Source organism: Chanos chanos, chromosome 9 (assembly GCF_902362185.1).
Source record: "Chanos chanos chromosome 9, fChaCha1.1, whole genome shotgun sequence".
NCBI lineage: Eukaryota > Metazoa > Chordata > Actinopteri > Gonorynchiformes > Chanidae > Chanos > Chanos chanos.
The window spans coordinates 5,006,729-5,028,816 of record NC_044503.1 but is presented as its reverse complement, the minus strand read 5'-3'; the positions used below and the strand labels follow the sequence as shown (position 1 = coordinate 5,028,816).

The 22,088-nt window shown below is 43.1% G+C and overlaps 1 protein-coding gene across 1 annotated transcript; it reads left to right on the top strand.

Annotated features, from left to right (window-relative positions):
* Positions 1-398: 398 nt before the first annotated feature.
* Positions 399-22,088, top strand: atp8b3 (ATPase phospholipid transporting 8B3; the record flags this gene model as incomplete). Its single annotated transcript, XM_030784306.1, has 29 exons — positions 399-435; positions 1,856-1,947; positions 2,076-2,189; positions 3,394-3,492; positions 3,708-3,769; positions 4,190-4,262; positions 4,385-4,455; positions 4,856-4,953; positions 5,446-5,604; positions 7,171-7,259; positions 7,674-7,867; positions 8,219-8,427; positions 8,799-8,830; positions 9,120-9,276; positions 10,131-10,319; positions 10,889-11,001; positions 11,611-11,775; positions 12,192-12,303; positions 13,066-13,141; positions 13,342-13,465; positions 13,632-13,818; positions 14,848-15,071; positions 15,792-15,875; positions 15,991-16,215; positions 16,534-16,672; positions 16,873-17,003; positions 17,467-17,640; positions 18,427-18,486; positions 21,873-22,088. Coding segments are annotated over 29 exons (3,705 nt in total), but the record flags the coding sequence as incomplete, so codon positions are not given.

Sequence of the window (22,088 nt, the reverse complement as noted above, 5' to 3'; positions counted from 1 at the left end):
CTCTGTCCCAGTTCAGTAGTGTGTACCAGGAGTGGTGGTGATACTGTCTGGAATAAAGTCTCAGCTCCTCTCTCTCTCTCTTTTTCCATCTCTCTCTCTCTTTTTTCCTCTCTTTCTCTCTCTTGTTTTCTCTCTTTCTAAACACAGGAGACCAAGCGGACTGAGAAATTTTCAAGTTTGAGCTCTCCCAAAATGAACTCCCGTGATCTCTCTGTTGTTCTCCTCCACTGAACTTACCCCCACCCCCCGCCCCCCCTCCCTCCTCATGTTTCATCCTCCGCCCTCCACTGTACCTGGAAAACCTCCAAAAAACACATGGGAATGCGCTTGAGAGACACAGAGGGACAGAGAGAGATAGAAAGAGAGAGAGGGGGACAGAGGGAGAGAAAGAGAGGGAGCGAGAGAGAGAGAGAGAGGGAGAGAGGTATAGAGACTGTTAATGTATAGCCCGTGCCAGGTTAACTGAGCATGAATGATACACTTTAGTCTTTAAGAGGTCACAGTTTAACCTCTGATTTACCTTAATGTGACACTGAAGGTACAAACATGCAGAGGGAGTCACCCCCCGGGACCGTGCCTCTCTGAGCGCTCTGACAACGCCGCCTCAAATAAACAATTGTCAGGTAAGGTGTTTCTCGGTGAGATTCCCCAGCGAGCTGCCTTTTAACAAGTCTTTTTTAATCATCTCTTGAGTGTGCATGACTCCCTTTTTCTCTGTTTTTTAATCTACGTCTACGTATACTTGATGTATCAAACCAAAGGATAAAAGTTAAGTTATCTGCACTTTGTAGTCTTGGACCCTGAGTTTAGGTGAGGATGTACCGCTGCAGTGAAATTTTGGTGTCATCCTCATGGTCTAATATCTTCGTTATTTGACTTTTGTTATTTTTTTTTTTTAAGTCTGCTCTCTGTCTATGATTACATTCGACAGTATCTGTTTGAATCTTTCTGAAAGTGAAGACAAGCACCCAAAACCACAGAACATGACAAAAAGGTATCTTCTAAAACACGAGCGAGTTCATTTGTAGGTTGATATGGGTTTCAGTGATTGTTACATCTGAATGATGTATTTATTTCGATCTGTAGCCTGCTTTTGAAACACAATCGGGAATCTGAAGGGTGAAGAGTCGCCGTGTTTCGGCGGCCATAAAAGGTAGGCACAGGAACCAAGAGTAATAAGTTACCAGCTCAGCAGACAAATGTTTGTATGCCTGTAAACACTCGTTTATCTCTCAAAGGACATCTTAAAGCTCCGCTGTGTTTAGTTTATTTTTTTATTTTTTGTCTTGGAGGGTCTGTGTCAAATTTCGATCACAATTCTGCGATGGCCAAAAAGAATGTACCCGATGAAGAGAGGGAAACAGGTGAGTGCTGCCGTCAGTCTGTCCGTGGATGTTTGTCGACCTCTCAGTTTGCCACAAAACTCTTCAGTATTCCTGTTTAAACAACAGTTATTGTTGTGATGGATTTAATTCTACCACGCGGGAACTCCACGTGCGCCAAAGCTTTTAGCACTCAGTGGAAATTTCATGTCATGCAAAGACTAACGTACGCTTTTACTGGTTATGCACTGTGCTACTATGTATGAACGCGCGAAAAGTTTTGAGCCGGATTTTCTATGGGTTCTGATCTCGGGTAGCGGAGGACCTATTCTGGATCTGTTCAGACAGTGAGAACTATGCATGGATTGGGTTTCTTAGCCGCTCTAGCGGTCCTGATGTGGGATACTTCACAGCAAACGTTGCCATTACGGTCGAGACGCGCTTGCACTAGCCGTCACAATTCCACTGTGGGCATAAACAACAACAAAACAAAAAAACTTTTTTTCCCCTCCCTTCGGGCCTGCTATCATCAGGTGTCACTTGGGAGGTACGAGCCAACTGTCGTCAATTTCACCAACAGTTGAGACGCAAATCTTTCTTGTTTGTCCACTGGGGAAAATATGCGGTGAGTCCTTTTGCTAAGTGTCGTCTCTCATGTTTCCTGTTTTTGATCTAATTCATTTAATTAGTAGGAATAGAATATCCATGTAACTTTGCTCCACTGAGTATTCCACCACTGGGTTCTGTTGCCAGGACAACGCTGTGCGTAGTTATAAGTACTCCCCTCTGACCTTCCTGCCCCTCAACTTGTATGAACAGTTCCAGCGCGCTGCAAACCTCTACTTCCTTCTCATTGTGATTATGCAGGTTGGTGCTGAAAGTTTACATAGATTGTTACTTGGACCTGAAACCGAGGGCTGAGCAGTCAAACATTAAAAGCCTAATTCCACTTCAGAAAAAAATACATCAATGTCCTCTTGGACACGCTCTCCTTCCTCACATTTATTAGGAATCCATGTTGAAAACGTCCACACATCACTTATTTTATTTATTTATTCTTAGGAGTAAACGCATTAACCAGTGTCCTTAAGACATGTTAGTAAGCCCATTAGCAAATGTGCTGTGTTTTGCAAAATGAATGTCTCAGTTTGCTGCAGGGCCAAATGTCTCTGGAAATGGAATTTGTAAACATTTTGATTGCTTTCTTCAGAATCCACTCTTTCAGTTCCTCTGTTTTGAGGTTCTAATCAGTTTCTAAGATATTCTTGTTCTTTTTCTTCTTCTTCTTCTTCTTTTTATTATTTTATTATTGTTATTATTATTATTGTTGTTGTTGTTGTTGTTGTTGTTACTACCACCACTACTACTACTACCACTACTACTAATAATAATAACTGTGTGTTGTTTTTGTTTTTGTTTTTTTAATTACAGTTATTACTGTTGTTGTTACTATGATACTCTTTCAAAGGAAGAACTTAGAAAAGAAGAATTTAAATGATCAGTTTTGGAGCACTGAGATTATATTCTAAAATGTTCACTTGTATGTGTTCAAGTTCAAGTTTGATTAGTCATAAGTAGGTTAACACAGGGTCAACGGTACCATGAGATGTATAAGACGAGAGAAACAGGTCAACTCAGCAATAAGACCACCAGTCGTAAAAATAAGAGTAAAATAAAGGATTTAAATAAAATGACAAGATTAAGAAAATAAGGATAAGATAAGAAAAATAACAGAAAAATAAGAGAGGTATGAACGATAAAAGATTAGAACACAATACGTATGCGCAATACATGATAACAAAATATGAAAAATAACATTATGTACGTGATCTGTTACGTATTGGAATACGTCAGAAAATGTCATAATGCAGTCAGCGGAAAAGCAGCTACAGTTAAACTGCATCTACCCCTGCTACTTACAGAGTGCTTTTGTAAAAAAAAAATATGTCCTGGTGTGTGTGTGTGTGTGTGAGTGTGTGTGTGTGTGTATGATTGGGACAGTAGAGTGAATGTGTGATGAGTGTGTGGTATTTCTATCCGTGGAGTTGATGTGATTTTTGTGCTTCTTCAGTGTGTGCCTGCCATCTCTACGTTACGCTGGTACACCACCATGCTCCCACTGCTAGTGGTGCTCACCATGAGAGGACTCAAAGACCTGCTCACTGACCTGGTATGAGAGAGAGAGAGAGATTTCAAAAACCTTAACAAACCAATTACAGACTACAGCAGCCTCCAACATGTCACCAAACAATTCGTTTTGGCCCACATCTTAAAATGTGAAACAGAAATGCACACTGCATCTTCTCTCTCTCTCTCTCTCTCTCTCTCTCTCTCTCTCTCTCTCTGATGTGCTCTTGCTCTGTCTTATCGTGCGGCGATTCTCAGGGTCGTCGCCGGAGCGACTCTCAGATTAACAGGCGGCCGTGCGACATCCTCACTACCCAGGGGTGCGTGAGTGCTCGCAAACACTAATCACTGTCTGCTTATGGATGTAACCAAAACAACATGATGAAATCCATAAGTACATGATTTATTTTTTTAACAAGTGGTGAAAATCTTGTTGTTTTACTGTCTTCATTTCAGCTGCTGTCTCTCTCTCTCTCTCTCTCTCTCTCTCTCTGTCTCTCTCTATCTCTCTCTATCTCTCTGATTGTCTGTTTGTCTGTCTGTCTCTTTCTCGATCTCTCTGTCTCTCTATTCCTCCATCTCTCTTTCTCCATCTCTGTGTCTCCCTGTCTCTCTGTCTCTCTCTATCTGTCTCTCTCTTTCCCTATCTCTCTGTCTTCTTGTCTATCTGTCTGTCTCTCTCTCTCTCTCTATCTCACTGTCTCTTTTTCTCTATCTCTTTATCTCTCTGTTTTACGTAGCTTTAGGACTGCTCAGTGGAAGGATGTTTGTGTTGGAGATATACTGCGGATTCATAAGGACCAGATCATACCTGTAAGTGTGTGTGTGTGTGCGCCCGTGTGTGTGTGTGCGTATGTCATTGTCTCCCGCTCACTGACATTGTTAAAACATGAGAAATGGGATCCAAATGATCATACCCCCCCCCACCCCCCCAGGCAGATCTTCTCCTCCTCTGTTCCACTGAGCCTCACAGTCTTTGTTATGTGGAGACAGCTGACATTGATGGGTAAGAGTTTGTTTACTCTGGATTAATAATAAACAATAATCATAAATAGGTAAATAAATGAGACAAATCCAAACCAAATGAATAGTCTTTATTAAGCACAGACTCAAAATAACGATGAAGAAGAGCCCCTTCACAGTAGCCATGTCTTTTTTTTTTTTAGATATTTGTCAAGTTGGAATGAATTTCCAAATATTTACACTGGGAAAGGGATGTTGAAACTTAAGATATCTCAGACATCCACAGTAAATAAACAAAGAATGTTAGACAGGTATTTCTGGTATCAGGTTAAAACTATCCGTTAGCTGTGTAGGTCTACAGCATCTGTGGTGAAGTAACTTCAACTTCAATATCAAAGACCCCGGTCTAGTTTTTCTCTTTTTTTTTCTCCCACTGTTTGTAGGGAAACCAACCTGAAATTTCGCCAGGCTTTGTCCATCACTCACACAGAACTAACTTCAGGGCCAATAGATGCGGAGCTTCAGCTTCAAATGTTTGATGGTAAAACAGTGAGGCCGTCTCTCAAAAATGCTTGCCCTGTACCACCAAAACACTTCAAAAGTTTCTTCTTTAAATTCTCTGGCAGATAAACTGACAAAAGTTTTTTCTGGCAGTCAGTGTTTGCCCTCCTTGCCCTCCGTAAATGTATTCATTTTCATCAGCTAATATTCAAGGTTTGTTTGTTTTTGAATTACTGGCAAAGATTTTTTTTTTCCTTTAAGTTATTTGTGATGTTGGTAGGAATTTCTAAATGTTTGCATTGGGAGAGCAATGTTGAAACTTAAGTTACCTCAGATATCCACAACAACTGAGAAATTTTAGACGGCATTCAAATCTTTTCTGGCCATTCATTCAAACAGCTACTACGACAACTGCTTATTTGTTTAGAGTCAGGGAGATTGTTGGCATAGGGCACAGAAGATAAATGAATGCATGCAAAGTATGGGCAAAATGCAGTTTTTTTTTCTGTCTCTTTCTCTCTCCTTCTCTCAGGTATAGTGTTGTGTGAGGAGCCCAACAGTCGTCTCTACTCCTTCAGAGGGGAGTTGCACTGGAGAGGAGAGAGTCACTTGCTAGAGGCAGACCACATTTTACTCAGAGGAACTACACTCCGCAACACTGACACTGCATATGGCCTGGCCTTATACACAGGTACTAAACCCCAGTCATATACATAACACAGCACAGCCTGGCCTTATACACAGGTACTAAACCCCAGTCATATACATAACACAGCACAGCCTGCCCTTATACACAGGTACTAAACCCCAGTCATATACATAACACAGCACAGCCTGGCCTTATACACAGGTACTAAACCCCAGTCATATGCATAACACAGCACAACCTGGCCTTATACACAGGTACTAAAGCCCAGTCATATACATAACACAGCACAGCCTGGTCTTATACACAGGTACTAAACCCCAGTCATATACATAACACAGCACAGCCTGGCCTTATACACAGGTACTAAACCCCAGTCATATACATAACACAGCACAGCCTGGCCTTATACACAGGTACCAAACCCCAGTCATATACATAACACAGCACAGCCTGGCCTTATACACAGGTACCAAACCCCAGTCATATACATAACACAGCACAGCCTGGCCTTATACACAGGTACCAAACCCCAGTCATATACATAACACAGCACAGCCTGGTCTTATACACAGGTACTAAACCCCAGTCATATACATAACACAGCACAGCCTGGCCATATACACAGGTACTAAACCCCAGTCATATACATAACACAGCACAGCCTGGTCTTATACACAGGTACTAAACCCCAGTCATATACATAACACAGCACAGCCTGGTCTTATACACAGGTACTAAACCCCAGTCATATACATAACACAGCAAAGCCTGGCCATATACACAGGTACTAAACCCCAGTCATATACATAACACAGCACAGCCTGGCCTTATACACAGGTACTAAACCCCAGTCATATACATAACACAGCACAGCCTGGTCTTATACACAGGTACTAAACCCCAGTCATATACATAACACAGCACAGCCTGGCCATATACACAGGTACTAAACCCCAGTCATATACATAACATAGCACAACCTGGCCTTATGCACAGGTACTAAACCCCAGTCATATACATAACACAGCACAGCCTGGCCTTATACACAGGTACTAAACCCCATAACATAGACAGACACAAAACCCTAAAGAAAAAAGAGCCTGTCACATATACAGGTGCCAACCACATATTCCAACCACAGTCTGGCTGTCTACACTGGAGCTGCACCCCCAACCATTTAAACCACAGCTCAGCCCCAGAGCCAGGTGCCACATCCTAGATGTAATTAGTCTTATGCTACACAGTTGATAGAACAAGCCTCGTACTGGATTCTGTGATCTAGGAAGCATCACCTAGGGAAGGTTCCAAACTGACAATTCCAAATTCAGTTAAAATAAATCCAAACTGAGAATTCCAAATTCAGTTTAAAATAAATCCACATCGAGAATTCCAAATTCAGTTAAAATAAACTCCAAATCGAGAATTCCAAATAGAATGAAAGTTTCCAAACTGAGCATTTCAAATCAAGAGTAAAAATGTTCCTTTCTGTTTTGTTTTCAAAAATTAGGAGCTAACATCATGCCAAAGGCTTTAGTACATTATGAATTATGAGTAGACTGAGGATTCATTTCAGACAAACCAAACTGTCTGTTTTTGACCGAATTTCAGGCTCAGACAGTAAGGTCCTTCGGAACTGCGGACGTCTGAGAGTGAAGAGGACTCAGGTGGAGAAAATCCTGAACAGAGTGGTTTTAGGGGTATGAAACACACATTTAGTCTGAGAGAAAACAGTTTAATACATGTATGAATGTAAATGCCTTTACCTGGCTTCAGTATGACGTCGCTGAATGTATGAATGCACGTTGACGTGAAGGCACGTGAAAGAAAGAATAAGAGTAAATGCATGCTTTGTGTTTCGAACTTACGTTCAAATAATAGTGCATCTCTCATGTAACGTAAGATTTCCACTGAGACCCAGTAAAAAAAGGCAACGTATGCAGTAAACATAGCCATTTACTAGCAGTCTTTTAGTTTGCTAAATAACTTACTAAACGCTATATCTACAAAATTGGCAGTAAATGCTGTAAAAGTGGTTTAACATTGTAGAAACGGACGCGGCCGGTGTGTCTGTGTTTTAATAAAGGAGGTGTGCTTTCTCTTATTTGGCTCAGATAGTCCTGTTTGTGTTGATGGTGGCACTGCTCCTGGCGATCGGCGCAGGGGTGTTTGAACACAACGTGAGCCCTCGTATCGAGGTTCTGTCTGCGCTGAGGGGGGATTTTACCCCTGTCTACACGGGGTTCCTCGCTTTCTGGGGTTACGTCATTCTCCTGAGTCCCTCAATGCCCATGACTCTATACATCACGTAAGGATTAATGCTCTCTCTCTCTCTCTCTTTCTCTCTCTCTCTCTCTCTCTCTCTCTCTCTCTGTCTCTTACTCTCTCTCTCTCTCACTCTCTCTCTCTCTCTCTGTCTCACTCCACTTTTTGAAATATATTTAATAAATATTTTGGTGATTAACATTTTTCTTAAACACTACATTGTGTTATACGTGACATTGTGTAAAAGTGTCAGCCTGTTTTGTGGATATCAAAGCCCTTTAACTTAACTTTGTGTGTTTAAAAAAAATATTGTACATTGTATTTCTTTTCAAACACCAACACACACATTTTATAAAATCTCAAATGTCATCATTTGTCATCTCCTCTGGTTCAGCTTTGAGGTGATGCGTATGATACACTGCTTTATGATTGGCTGGGATTTGGAAATGTATTGGGCAGAGACTGACAGCCCGGCCCATGCCCGGACCACATCCCTGAATGAGGAATTGGGCCAGGTTGGTCACCTGCTCAGCGATAAGACGGGAACGCTGACCCAGAACAAACTACTGTTCCGCCAATGCTGCATCGCAGGATGCATCTACGGTTCGTCACATCAACATGTTTCTAGAGTCTAAAACTGTTGGGGACTTATAGTGTGTCCCAAATACGCCAATAAAAAAATGATAAGAAACCAGAAATTTAACAAAGTATGAAGAGTTTATCTACAATCCAAATATAAGAAGACACCTACCATCAGAGAAGATAGTAATTGAGAGAAAACAGTGTAGATAGCAAGCTAGAGAGTGTTTGTGTGTGTGTGTGTGTGTGTGTGTGTGTGTGTGAGAGAGAGAGAGGGAGAGAGAGAGAGAGGAAGATAAACGCTCTTTTATCATTCGAGATGTCGGATGGAAGATTTGGGGTTGTGCATTGTCCCTGTCATCTTTCTATGCCTGTCTTATTTATGTTTTCTGTAGGAGACACATCTGTCACCGGCGAAAAAACAAAGGTATTGACCTCCCAAATTACGACACTTCTTACACAAGCGAGCCAGTTGCTACTTGAAATTCGTATGTTAAAATTCCCTTAAACCGTAAAGCTCAGGGTCTGTAGAACGCCACATCACGAAAGAGCGAATGGGCACTCAAGCCAACGCAGAAAAAGAATTTCCTTTGATTACACCTTTTTGGCGCCTTAATTCTGTCCTGTAATTTGTAATTATTTGTAATTACATTACAAATGACATTAATTGCATTATTTACATTGTAATTACATGATTCTCTTTTCTCCCATTCCAGCCACTTGATCTCAGCTGGAACCCTTTCTCTTGCGGCGACTTGCTGTTCTCAGATCAGCGTCTTGTGGACAGGTTACGTGAGAAAGGATGCGCACAAACCCGCGAGTTCTTCACTGCGTTGGCACTCTGCCACACAGTTATGAGCGAGCGGAAAGACGGTAAGGGAAACCAGACCTACCAGCGAAAGGCGGGACACACTTACAGAAAATCATTATTCAGGTGCCGGGTTATAAAAGTACACGAACGAGAGAAAAAAGTAAGAGTGAAACCAAGTGCCAGAAAACGAACGAACCCAAAAAAAAAAAACACATTTCAGATTTTTCGCCGTTCGATAACAAATGCGTGTCAACGACAGCTTTTAGCAGTTGTGTTTTTTTTTTTTTTTTTTCCCCGTTCATATCCACTCTCCATCATTTACATGTGGAAAGCTGACAAAAGTCATTGCTGAGACAGGTCATTTTTCTTTTGACCTCTGCTGGTCTAACGCCCTAAGGCAGGTACTAAACAGAGCTGTGTAAACAGAGCTCTTCCTAGACTGCCTCGTTCTTACACATTTCTGCTCTGACTTTATCACCCAGACGACTGCTCTGACTGACACACCCAAACGGACTATTCAGAGGCTCCCGTCGTAAAGCCTCGGTTTAAATGGGTCAGGTGTGCTGCCGCGGTTCAAACCAACGCGCGCTGTGTTAGCGAAGCCGTGAAGTCGTCACCTGTTTACTCTACAGAGGGTTCTGGTTGTCAAACGATCAAAAGACGCCACACTGAGAAACGGGGGTGAAAAGGAAGGAAGTGAGGAAGCAATTAAAGAACTGAATATAGAAGACAAGACAAAGAAAGAAAGAAAGACAGAAAGAGAGACAGACACAGAAAAAAAAACCCCAAATAGAAAGACAGAGAGACAAAACCAGATGGAAAAAAGAGTGCGGTTGAGCGGTGTGTCATGTGTTTTCAGGTGTGACCTTTTTGTGGTCGGACCAGTTGCCAGTTGTTTGTTTGTTTGTTTGTCCAGGCTCTCTGCGTTACCAGGCTGCCTCGCCAGACGAGGGTGCTCTGGTGAGCGCGGCGCGGGAACTGGGCTGGGTGTTCCTCACCCGAACCCGAGATTCTATGACTCTGAACGAACTGGGTCACACGCGTCAGTACCAGCTCCTGGCTCTGTTGGATTTCACCAGCAAGAGGAGGCGGATGTCTGTGCTGGGTGAGATAATCCGTCACTCCTCTCGTCCCCTCACTCTCCGGTGTCTTTTCTCTCCCTCGCTCTTTCAGTTTGTTTTCTGTCCTCCTTTGTCCCGGTATCATCTACTCATCTCTCCTGGTCTTTGCCTTTTGTTCTTTAATGGAGGAAGCCTGATCCTTCTGGTACCAGAGCTAATTGTGTTCAGTATAAAAGACCACAAAATACATGTAACATTGCTTTTTAGGAATTCCCAGAGGGTATATAAATGTGTGTGCATTTGTTTGTGTGTACTGTGTGTGTGTACTGTGTGTGTGTGTGTGTGTGTGTGTGTGTGTGTGTGTGCACACGTACTCTGTGTGTGTGTGCGCACTCCGTGTGTGTGTGTGTGTGTGTGCGCGTACTCTGTGTGTGTGTGTGTGCGAGCGCGCATACTGTGTGTGTGTGTGCATGTGTGTGTGTGTGTGTGTGTGTGTGTGTGTGTGTGTGTGCGCGCGCGCATACTCTGTGTGTGTGTGTGTGTGTGTGCGTACTCTGTGTGTGTGTGTGTGTGTGTGTGCGTACTCCGTGTGTGTGTGTGTGTGTGTTTGCAGTGAGAGAACCAGAGGGTGGACTGAAGCTGTACTGCAAGGGTGCAGATATCGTCATCCTCGAACGACTGCAGAACAACTGTCCCGACTTGGAGAGCACGGAGAATGCCCTTGAGGTCATACACACACACACACACACACACACGCACACACACACACCTCACACACACACACACGCACACACACACACACACACACACACGCACACAGACACACACACACACACACACACACACCACACACACACACACACACACACACACACACACACACACAAGCTTGTGCATGAAATATTGTCACTCTCATTCTCACATACTCTCACATGTCACTCTCACATACATGCACTGCAACACACAGTTCTCTCTAACACACACACTCACCGCAACACAGAACTGCTCTCACATACACTTACTGAAACGCACAGGCTCGGGCGTAAACGGCCTGTTAAAAATCTGACAGGACTGAATGAGTTGCCACAGCACCAAACAAACACCACACAAATACTTTACACATGGAAAGGGAAAAATGAAGCGTGTTAGAACAGAACCAACTATTTCAGTAGACATATTCCACCAGGGTTTGTGATTCAGGGAAATTTTGCCCCGGTAAAAAAAAAACAGCGCTCAAGGCATTTGCTGTGAATTTGCACAGTCATTGCTGTTAACGTAACTAAGCAAACCAAGAGACTGACATGCGCTGCGCTGTGTCTGTCTCTGTGCTCTCAGCTCTTTGCACAGGGATGCCTGAGGACCCTGTGCGTGGCCGTGCGGTCGGTCACCGAGGAGTTGTGGAGAGAGTGGAGCCACGGCCTCAAACAGGCTGCCAAGGCAACCGCCCAACGAGAGAAGATGCTGGAGGACGTGTACGGGCGGATGGAGACAGAGTTAACGGTACGGACTCACTCTTTCTTTCTCTTTTTCTTGTCTAACCCGACCTCCTTCTCTCCACCGCTCCCTCCCTTTAGCACCGACCGGTACCGCCACCTCCTCTTTCTCTTACTCCTCTTCTCCGCCTCTCGCTCTCTGCTCCCCCCCCCCTTTCCAACTCAGTTACCTTTATAACTATGCGTTAAGTGAAGCCTCCTCTATAGACACAGTCTACTAATCGTACCGTGTGCCTTGGCCCCTTTACATGGCCATCTTTTGTCTTGTTTACAAAAACTCCATCCTCTGTCTGTCTGAAACCCAGTTGTATGTAGGCTGGTGTGGTGGTGAATGTGATGGTGAAGTAGGTGCAGTGTGTGTGTGTGTGTGTGTGTGTGTGACAGCAGTGGCTAAGTGACCTGGTTTGGTTTCCTTGTGTGTAGCTGCTGGGTGTAACAGCCATTGAGGACAGACTGCAGGATGGTGTGCCTGAGACTATTGCTAGCCTGCGCAGAGCAGGGATCAAAGTGTGGGTACTGACAGGGGATAAGACAGGTAACGCAGTGCTGTGAGACAGCGTAGTATAACGCAACGCAGGTTAAAATAACACAGCACAGAGCAATACACTACAGCACAGCATGACACAGCACAAAACAACACAGCACATAACAACACACTACAGCACAGCATGACACAACACAACACAAAACAACACAGCACAGCACAACACAACACAGCATAACACAGCACAGCGCAGTAGAGCATGGCACAGAACAACACAATACAGCACAGCACAACACAACACAACACAGCACATCACAGCACAACACAATACAAGACAAAATAACATAGCACAGAACAGAACAGAACAACACAGTACAGCACAACACAACACAGCACAAAAAAACACCACACAGCGCACCAAAGTGTAATACAAGACAACACAACATGGCACAGTACAGCAAAACACAACACAACACAGGACAGACCAAAAACATACAGCACAACATGGAACAGAACAATCAGATACAGTACAACACAACTCAGAACAGCACAACACAACACAACACAACACAGTGCAGCACAGCACAGCACAACACAACACAGTGCAGCACTGTACAGCACAGCACAACACAGCACAACACAAGACAGTGCACCATAACACAGAACACAGCATAAGACTCAAAACAGTACAATAAACAGTACACATTAACTTATCACCACATAGTGTCAGACCATATGTACAGCATTGAATAACACAGAGTAACATAATGCACAGAGGGGAAGAGGTCTGTGTTTACTGTTTATGCTTTACAGAAACAGCAGTGAATGTGGGTTATTCCTGCAAACTAATGGACCCTGACACCAGACTACTGCAAGGAGATGAGCTAAAGTAAGACACACACACACACACACGCGCGCGCCCAGACACACATACACACGCGCACACACACATGCACGCACACACACGCACACACACACACATGCACACACACACACACGCACGCACGCGCACACACACACACACACACACACACACACACACACACACACACACACGTGCTTATGGACCGCTGTTACCTTTCTCCTCAGACAGCTCCTGCAGGACTCCTCCCCAGACATAGCTTTCCTAAAGACCGTAGACTCTGATGTGTGGAGTACACACAGAGAGACCGGAGGGCGGAAAACCGCCTTGGTTATCACTGGTCACGAGCTGGTAAAACCACTCACATATTCAATCTGACCATGTGTTCGCCTGTAACAATTAATGCATATATACACCCTTACTGCCCAGATAAATAGCTTTAAGCATAACTTACTTATACTGTGTGTGTGTGTGTGTGTGTGTGTGTGTGTGTGTGTGTGTGTGTGTGTGTGTGCAGGCTGAGTTGACTGCTAAGCCAGAGACAGGTGCCAAACTTATTGCTTTATCCGATCAGTGCCAGTCTGTGTTATGTTGCCGTGTTACACCAGGACAAAAAGCTGAAGTCATTCACTTGATCAGGAAACACTCCCCTTCTGTTACCATGGCAATAGGAGATGGTGCCAATGATGTGAATATGATTAAAAGTGAGTATATTCTTTTGGCGGTTTTTGTTTGGTTTATTTTTTGTTAGTTTTTTGTTTGGTTTTATTCTATTATTGTATATTGTGCCTTTGTTGGAGTATTCACAAATTTGTAATGTAAAATATGTAGTAGATTGTAACTACCCTGTTAACTGGTCATAAACATGTAATAGTGACATATCACTTTTCGACCATAACCTAGACCACAAACCTTGCATTTCATAAGATTTTTCTACAAGATGGCTTTAAGTCAACACACCAAGATGTGGTTTGTCCATCAAATTTACCTAGCACGGAAATATAATTGTACTGTATAGGTTTTATCTTCATACTACAGTGTGTTCTCACATATTAAAATCAGATTATTCCCAACTGCAAGAACACCTCATAAACACACTCTTCAGCCACACTCTTCAGCCATAATTCAGAGCCTATTTCTCTTTCTCTCTCTCTCTCTCTCTCTCTCTCTCTCTCTCTTTCTCTGTGTGTGTATGTGTGTGGGTGTGTGCATGTGTGTGTGTGTGTGTGTGTGTCTAACTCTGTATGTGGGTGTGTGCATGTGTGTCTAACTCTGTGTGCGTGTGTGTGTGTGTCTAACTGTGTGTGCGTGTGTGTGTGTGTGTGTGTGTATGTGCGTGTGCGTGTGTGCATGTGCATGTGTGCGTGTGCGTGTGCGTGTGTGTGTGTGTGTAACTCTGTGTGTGTGTGTGTGTGTGTGTGTGTGTGTGTGTCTAACTCTGTGTGTGTGTGTGTGTGTGAGTGTGTGTAACTCTGTGTGTGTGTAACTCTGTGTGTGTGTGTGTGCGTGTAACTCTGTGTGTGTGTGTGTCTAACTCTGTGTGTGTGTGTGTGTGTGTGTGTGTAACTCTGTGTGTGTGTGTGTGTGTGTGTGTGTGTGTAACTCTGTGTGTGTGTGTGTGTGTGTGTGTGTGTGTGTGTGTGTGTGTAACTCTGTGTGTGTGTGTGTGTGTGTGTGTGTGTGTGTGTGTGTGTGTGTGTGTGTAACTCTGTGTGTGTGTTTGGCGTGGACAGCGGCTCATATCGGTGTTGGGCTGTACGGCGTGGAGGGAAGCCAGGCTGTGCAGAACGCAGACTTCGCGGTGGCACAGTTCAGTTTCCTGCGTCGACTCTTACTGGTGCACGGCCACTGGTCCTACCTGCGCATCTGCCTCTTCCTGAGGTATTTCCTCTACAAGACCACCGCTTTCGCTCTGGTTCACGTCTGGTACAGTTTCTACAATGGCTTCAGTGCTCAGGTGAGGTGGCCACATTCTAGCAGGAGCCTTGAACCTCCAGAACTTTCCTTTAGCATCTAATCCTGTAACGGTGGATTTTCTGCACACTTGATTTGACTATATCCATGACCACAAATGTATGTATGTATGTATGTTTATATATATGTATGTATGTGTGCATGTATGTATGTATGTATGCATGTATATATGTGTGTATTAATGTGCATATCTATCTATCTATCTGTCTGTCTGTCTGCCTGTCTGTCTGTCTGTCTAATTGTTTTACAGTAGGGTGAGCTTTTTCCATACCATGACTGTTGAAGTGAACACAGCCAACCAGTTATTCATTATTAATAGTCAAACCATACATACAAAACACTGCATTATTTCAGTCTGTCTGGGCATTGCCAGCTACCTCAAAACACTGTGTCAGACAGTGCTACCTAATAAACCAACAGTCTAACTGATAACTAACTAACTAACTAACTAACTAACCAACTAACTAGCATTTATTTTTGAGCATGTTTATATCTTAATATTTAAATCGCATTTAATTTGGTGTTGGATATTCCACTTAACAAATTCAAATTGTTTCAACCACCACTTTATTGTCAGGCTGCATTTAATTTGTAAAATACTTTTTTGTGTGTGTGTGTGTTTTATGACTCTCACCCACTTTTACCATTGCATGTCTACATCAAATATTTCTTCATTTTTTTTTTCTCTGTTCCTGTTTTGCAGTCTGTGTATGAAAATTGGTTTATCGCTCTCTACACATCCATGTACACCACCTTCCCCATACAATGCTTAGCTATCTTTGAGCAGGTAAGACTAACCAATCACCGACTTGAAAATATATGTAGGTGGGAGTCTATTCTAAAGTCCCACCTGCTGATTGGTCGTTTTGGATGTCTGTTTGTCGCTCTTTATGATACGATAGGATGTGAGTGCTGAGGGATGCGTTTGCTGGCCAGAAGTCTACACAGTCGGTCAGAGGCACAAACTTTTAAACCCTCTGGTTCTGTCTGCCACCCTCCTGTATTCTTTTTACACCTCCGTCATCCTCATCTTCTTTCCTCTTGGAGTTTTCCAGTACGCCTCCCTCGACTACCAGACCTTTGCTGTCACCGTGGCAACGTCGGCCGTGTTCACCACAACCGTTGAGGTTGCCAGGATTGCAAAAGCCTTCATTTGCATGTCCATTACAAAGCAAACAAAGAATAATACTCTGTGTTTTAGTGAAGTCCTTTTCTTTGCTCACAAATAAGGAGCAAACATAAGAAATGATACCAAAACAATCTATTGAAAAATATGCATAAAAATGTATAAAATGTATACATGTATGAAAATGTTGAATGTGTTAAAAAAAAAAAGCCTTTTCATTTTTAAATATTTAAATAAATATAAAAATAATGAAATGTAGAATGGTGGGATTTCTGTTATTATTAATGTAATTTTTTTTTTCTGCTTTTGATTCTCTCAGATTGTCCTGTATACTAAGTTCTGGACAAAGTGGAACATTATAGCCATCTTTGTCAGTCTGGGGTGTTATTTTCTGATAACGCTGATCACTCAGAGTCCACGACTGTTTCAGTCGGCGCCCACAGACTACTATTTCCCAGGTACGCATACCTGTCTCCACCTCTAAAGCTAAGGAAATAATATCTCTCCCTCCCTCTCTCCCTCTCTCTCTCTCTCTCACACACACACACACAACCACTCATCATTTCAGGAATGCTTGATTAGTCGTACTAAGGTTTCCTTACTCCTAAAAACTCTATGGAACATTATTGAAAAAAACGATGCCCTTCCTTTTTGACAGGAGTGGCTCCGAACGCCTTCAGCAACCCTGTGTTTTGGCTAACCGTGCTAATCACGACCTGCGCCGCCATTCTTCCATCCGTGACCGTCCGAGCGCTCGGATTGGTCCTCGCCAACCCTGACAAACACAAGGTAACGACTCCCTCATCTCACTTTACGCGCGACTGGCGTTATATCACGATGTTCCTGTTTGTCTCTGTTTGAGGGAGACGGGAGGTTTCGAGAGAGTTTTTCATGAGCTATAATGTCAGCCTAACGTTTTGTCCTTCTAAATCGGAACTTCGGCTCACAAACCCGCCGATATGCTGACCAGTTAAGAGAGCAGAGGAGCCTTCAGATTGTGGATGGACTGGGCTGTTCTGCTTCTTACAGAAATATCCTGCCTTTTTTGCAGTTCTAGTTTAAAAGACCTTAGTCTAATTTTTTAAGGTACTGGATCAGCTTGATCAGTAGTGGATGTTTGGCTTTGGAACAAAAGCCTGCATGCACTGTGGATCCTCAGGATGATAGTTCTCCATGCTTGGTCTGAATGATCTGCATAGTACTAATCTCGCCTCACTTTTAATGTAATGTTATTTATTCATTTATTGTACAGGTCCACAATTCTTATGGCAGTCAAGGAACTGATTCACCTAAGCTGCAGTCTTGGTTCAAGAGAGACACTCCACGTCGCCGCTCATCATACGCCATGTCCCAGGGGAAAGGCTTCGGGCAACTTCTTACATCAGGGGCTGGGCTCCACAACAGAGCGCCCCCAAAGGATAGGAGGGTAACTACAGACAATCTCACAACACCACTATGACCACCCGGAACTTTGAAGATGACATCAGTACCCAGCCACAGTGAAAATACTAAGGAAAAACTTCGGGGCACACTTAGGACAAAGCTGAAGAGACGTAACTGAAAATTTGAAAAAACATCTTTTATAGAAACTGACGTGTTTGACTCTTTTTTTATCTGAGTGAAGTCTACAGTTACTTTTATATGTATGAAAATATTTAACAAATGAACATTTTAAAATAAATACAAATTCATATTACACTCAAGTGTGTATCTTGCTTTTCCGTTGTCATTACTTTACTGGCTCATTTAACCCAACAGTCTTTTAAAATTGCTGTTGTGGTGTTATGTAACAATAGTTCTATATAGTTCTATTCTATATGCAATAGTTCTTTATAGTCAGCATATCACATATTTACTCTCTGTAATTAGTATTCTTCCACCATGTTTATTCTATTCTATTCACCGTGTACTAGCATTTGAAAAGAAACAAAAATTAGTAACAAGACTATTATGTATTTAATTTATCTTTTTCAGCATTGATTTGTGTTTTTTAAGCTTTCGTGACGTTAAATATTTTGACCTTAAACAGCAAACTGGAATTCAAGAAAAGACAAGCCAGGCTTTCATTGCAGAGATGTTTTACAATTGTTTATTTGTGAATTTATTTCAAAACACGCAATTTACCCATATTATCCTTTCAGTTAGTTTTTTTTTTTTTTTTTACTTTTATTTTCTGTAACAGTTATTACTCCACTTTCTCTCCTTATCCAAGTTTCTCTACTTGCGCAAAACAAAGAGTACGCCACAGGCTCTCTGGCTCCCCCTGCTGGAGGTGAGGGGAAAGAAGCTCTCGAATTACACACCTTCCATGTTATCTGTGAGAACCCTAGAACATGCTGTACTATATGTGTATCAGTGTCCATGTGTGGGTATGTGTGTGCGCACGTGTGTGTATGAGAGAGAGAGAGAGAGAGAGAGAGAGAGGGAGAGACATCCAGAGCAACCTTGAGAGCTGAGCGCTGCCATTAGTGTGGGATTGTCAAACCTACTATATAGACTTTAGTCTTTGGTCTCAGGCAATGTGCTCCATGGCCAGACTCATCCTCAAAAGTGTGCGTGTGTGTGTTGTGTGTGTGTGCGTGTATGTGTGTACGAGTGTGTGTGTGTATGTGTGTGTGTGTGTGTGTGTGTGTGTGTGTGTGTGTGTGTGTGAGTGTGTGTATGTGTGTGCATGCGCGTGTATGTGTTATGCTCTTATGTACACCGATATCTACTCTCTCTCCATCTCTCTTTAAGAATTTTTTAAAAAAATGAAAGCATATTTCTCAGTGAGTACATGTTTTTATATCTACATAACCTCCTCTAATCTCAAACTCTGTACATAAGGTACAGTCAGTTATGTACGGAGAGCTGCCCACTGTTGTCTTTGGCACGGACGTCCAGGGACACTGACCTTAAACACAGTCATCTGCCCATTTGCCTGGCATTTGCAGTGAATCAGACACCAGAGCTCAACCTACAGGTGTGCTACTACACCCATCCACCCTCCAAACACTCGTTCAAAAATACCCCTGAGCGTTTGGAGAGGATGAAGGGATGGAGAGAGGGAAAACAGACAGACGGGTAGAGAGACAACGCGCCTGACCCAGCGTAGGCGATTAAGATTCAGGGTCGGGGGGGGGGGGGGGTTCTTTTGTTTTCATTTTTGTTTGTTTGGTTGTTTGTTTGTGGTTTTGCATAGTTCTCTGTGCAAACTAAACCAACCCAGAACTACCTCTTCTGTGGGCTGGCGTTATTGTTGTTGGACTGACAGTACAGTCCGTCGGGGTAAGGATCGTGCAGCAGGAATACTGTGCCGTCCTGCGGAAGGTCCTCTGGACGTGTTAGCCAGCGTCCGTATGAGTCAGAGAGGAGGAATATGAGGAAATGAGTCTGTGGTCCTACTGTTGTTTCTTTAGCCTGGACAGGAATAACACAGCCACTGTCATTTTGAAGGTGTGTGTTTCCTCATATAGTGAAATAGTGTGTTTTCCTTGGGAAAATGACTTGAAATTGCATTTGATGACATGGTGGTCTGTGATTGGCTGAGGGCCTTAGTGTCATGTGTTCCATGTATCAGGTGATTTGACTGTGAACTGCGTTGTGTGAAAACGAGCGTTATCCAGCAAGAGTTATCCAGTAAGATCACTAGACTAAAAAGAGCAAGACAAACACTGGATCTCTGGAGAATGTTCCGGGAAAGTGGACGGTCAGCCTCTGCGCTGTGGTGCGTGATAATCCGAGAGCTTCTCTCCCACCTCTCCCCCAATCATTATTTCCCTTCCTCCTCTTTGCCTGTCCTCCTCTGTCTCTACCTTTTCTTCATCCCTTTTTTTTTTTTTTTTTTGAAACTGATTGTCTTCCACTATCACAAAGACACTTGGTTCTGATTGACTGACAGGTATCAGAAGAGGGCGAGCACAGTGCGCGTGGGTTAGAAGTGGAGGAGGCGGGGGAAGGGGCGGGGGCGGGGTTGAGGTGGGACGAGTTGGGATCTGTTTGACAGTAGATCAGAGCGGTCCTGGTTGGAGGGGTTCGTCGCCCAGGATTGGTTGGTGACACGTTCCGTTCCGTTTCTTTTTTTTTTTTTTTTTTTCTTTTTTTTTTTTTACCCCAAATCAAGGACACATCACATGTAAACAAATACACACACAAACAGTTTGATTTTCAGAGAGGGGTGGAACACACACGCACAGAGGAGCCGTGACTAGGATAGACATTTCACGCTACGTAACCCTAACCCTTGCTTAGGAACGCTGACACTGAATTCAAGCCATTCTTGGCTTGAACACGACGTTCAGTCCTTCCTACGTACACAGCGACTGATAAACTGAAACACAACAAAAGAAAACAAGAGAAAACAAAACAGAATAAAAACACACACACACACACACACACAAGGGGGAGGGGTAGTAACAATACATGCACACAACCAGAGAAAAAAAAACAAAAAAACAGCGACCAGTAATTCAAAACACACATACAAAAAAAAACCCAAACCCCACCCTCCCTTCCTCCCCCATACCAAGAACTGACCAATCCCCAACCTACCCCGGCCCCCCCCCACCTCCAACCAACCCTCATCTTTCCATTCTCCTCTCCTTTCAAAGTACAGGTCATTCCTGTCGTTTTCTGTACAGTATATAATATCCATGCAAAAAAAAAGGAACAAAAAAAAAAAAGAAAAAAGAATTTACACTCCCCTTCAAACTAAAGGAGCTTTTTTTTCCCCCTAAACGTTTTAAAATAACAATAGGAGCACTTTGAACACAAATGGGAGTTATTTTGTGTTTTTGGGAGAAGAGAAGAAAATCGATGAGTCGAGTCGAAAATTAATTTTTGAAAGTTGCTTTGGTTAAGACTTTTAAAAAAAAAAAAAAAAAAAAAATGAACGCAAATCCTTTTCATTTTGTCTCTGTCGACGTAAATACAGTTGTACCCTGCAAGCAAAAAGCGAAGCCGACGCCTCACGGACGTTTTTGCTCTCTCTACACTCTTTCGTCTCCTCTCAAATCACACAATTTGGGTTTTTTTTCTTTTTCTTTTCTTTTTTTTTTTTTTACATTTCTGTTCCACAAAAACATTCAGAATGTCTTACCTTTATGAAAATGTGAAGTACATGCCATGAAAAACAAACCAGAACAAAAACAGCCAAATGAAACGAAAGAAACAAACGAGAACAAGAAGGACAAAACAAAACAAAACAAAACAAAACAAAACAAAACAAAACAAAACAAAACTCAACAGTATAAAGCTTCAAGTCACAAGTTCCAAAACTAACTATTATTAGTCATAGTATTGTAATCGTCTGTACCTTCAATTATTTTCATTTAAATTACATAAAGTAGACATAAGAGGTCTGAGGTATTTCAGAATTAATTGTCAACACAAACCTGCCAGGTCTTGGTGCCAGCCTAGGGCGGGGGGGAGCGTAGGGACCCAGACACCGCTGCCCAATTTCACCGCTCCTCAAAAATGACCTCCTCTTGACCCCCGACACCCCCCACCCCCCACCCCAATCGAACCCTCAGAGCTGTTGGCTGCCAGGTTTTCCATATTTACAGTGACTGGTTTGTTAAGTGAAGCAAAGCCAGCTGACTCTAAGGAAGAGGGGTTTTTGCTTTTGTTTTGTAAGTGCCACACAGGCCGACATCAACCGCTCTCCTATTTCGACCACAGTGCCACACAGGCCGAGATCAACCGCTCTCCTCTCTCGACCGCAGTGCCACACAGGCCAACATCAACCGCTCTCTCCTCTCTCGACCGCAGTGCCACACAGGCCGACACCAACCACTCTCCTCTCTCGACCGCAGTGCCACACAGGCCGACATCAACCGCTCTCCTCTCTCGACCGCAGTGCCACACAGGCCGACATCAACCGCTCTCCTCTCTTGA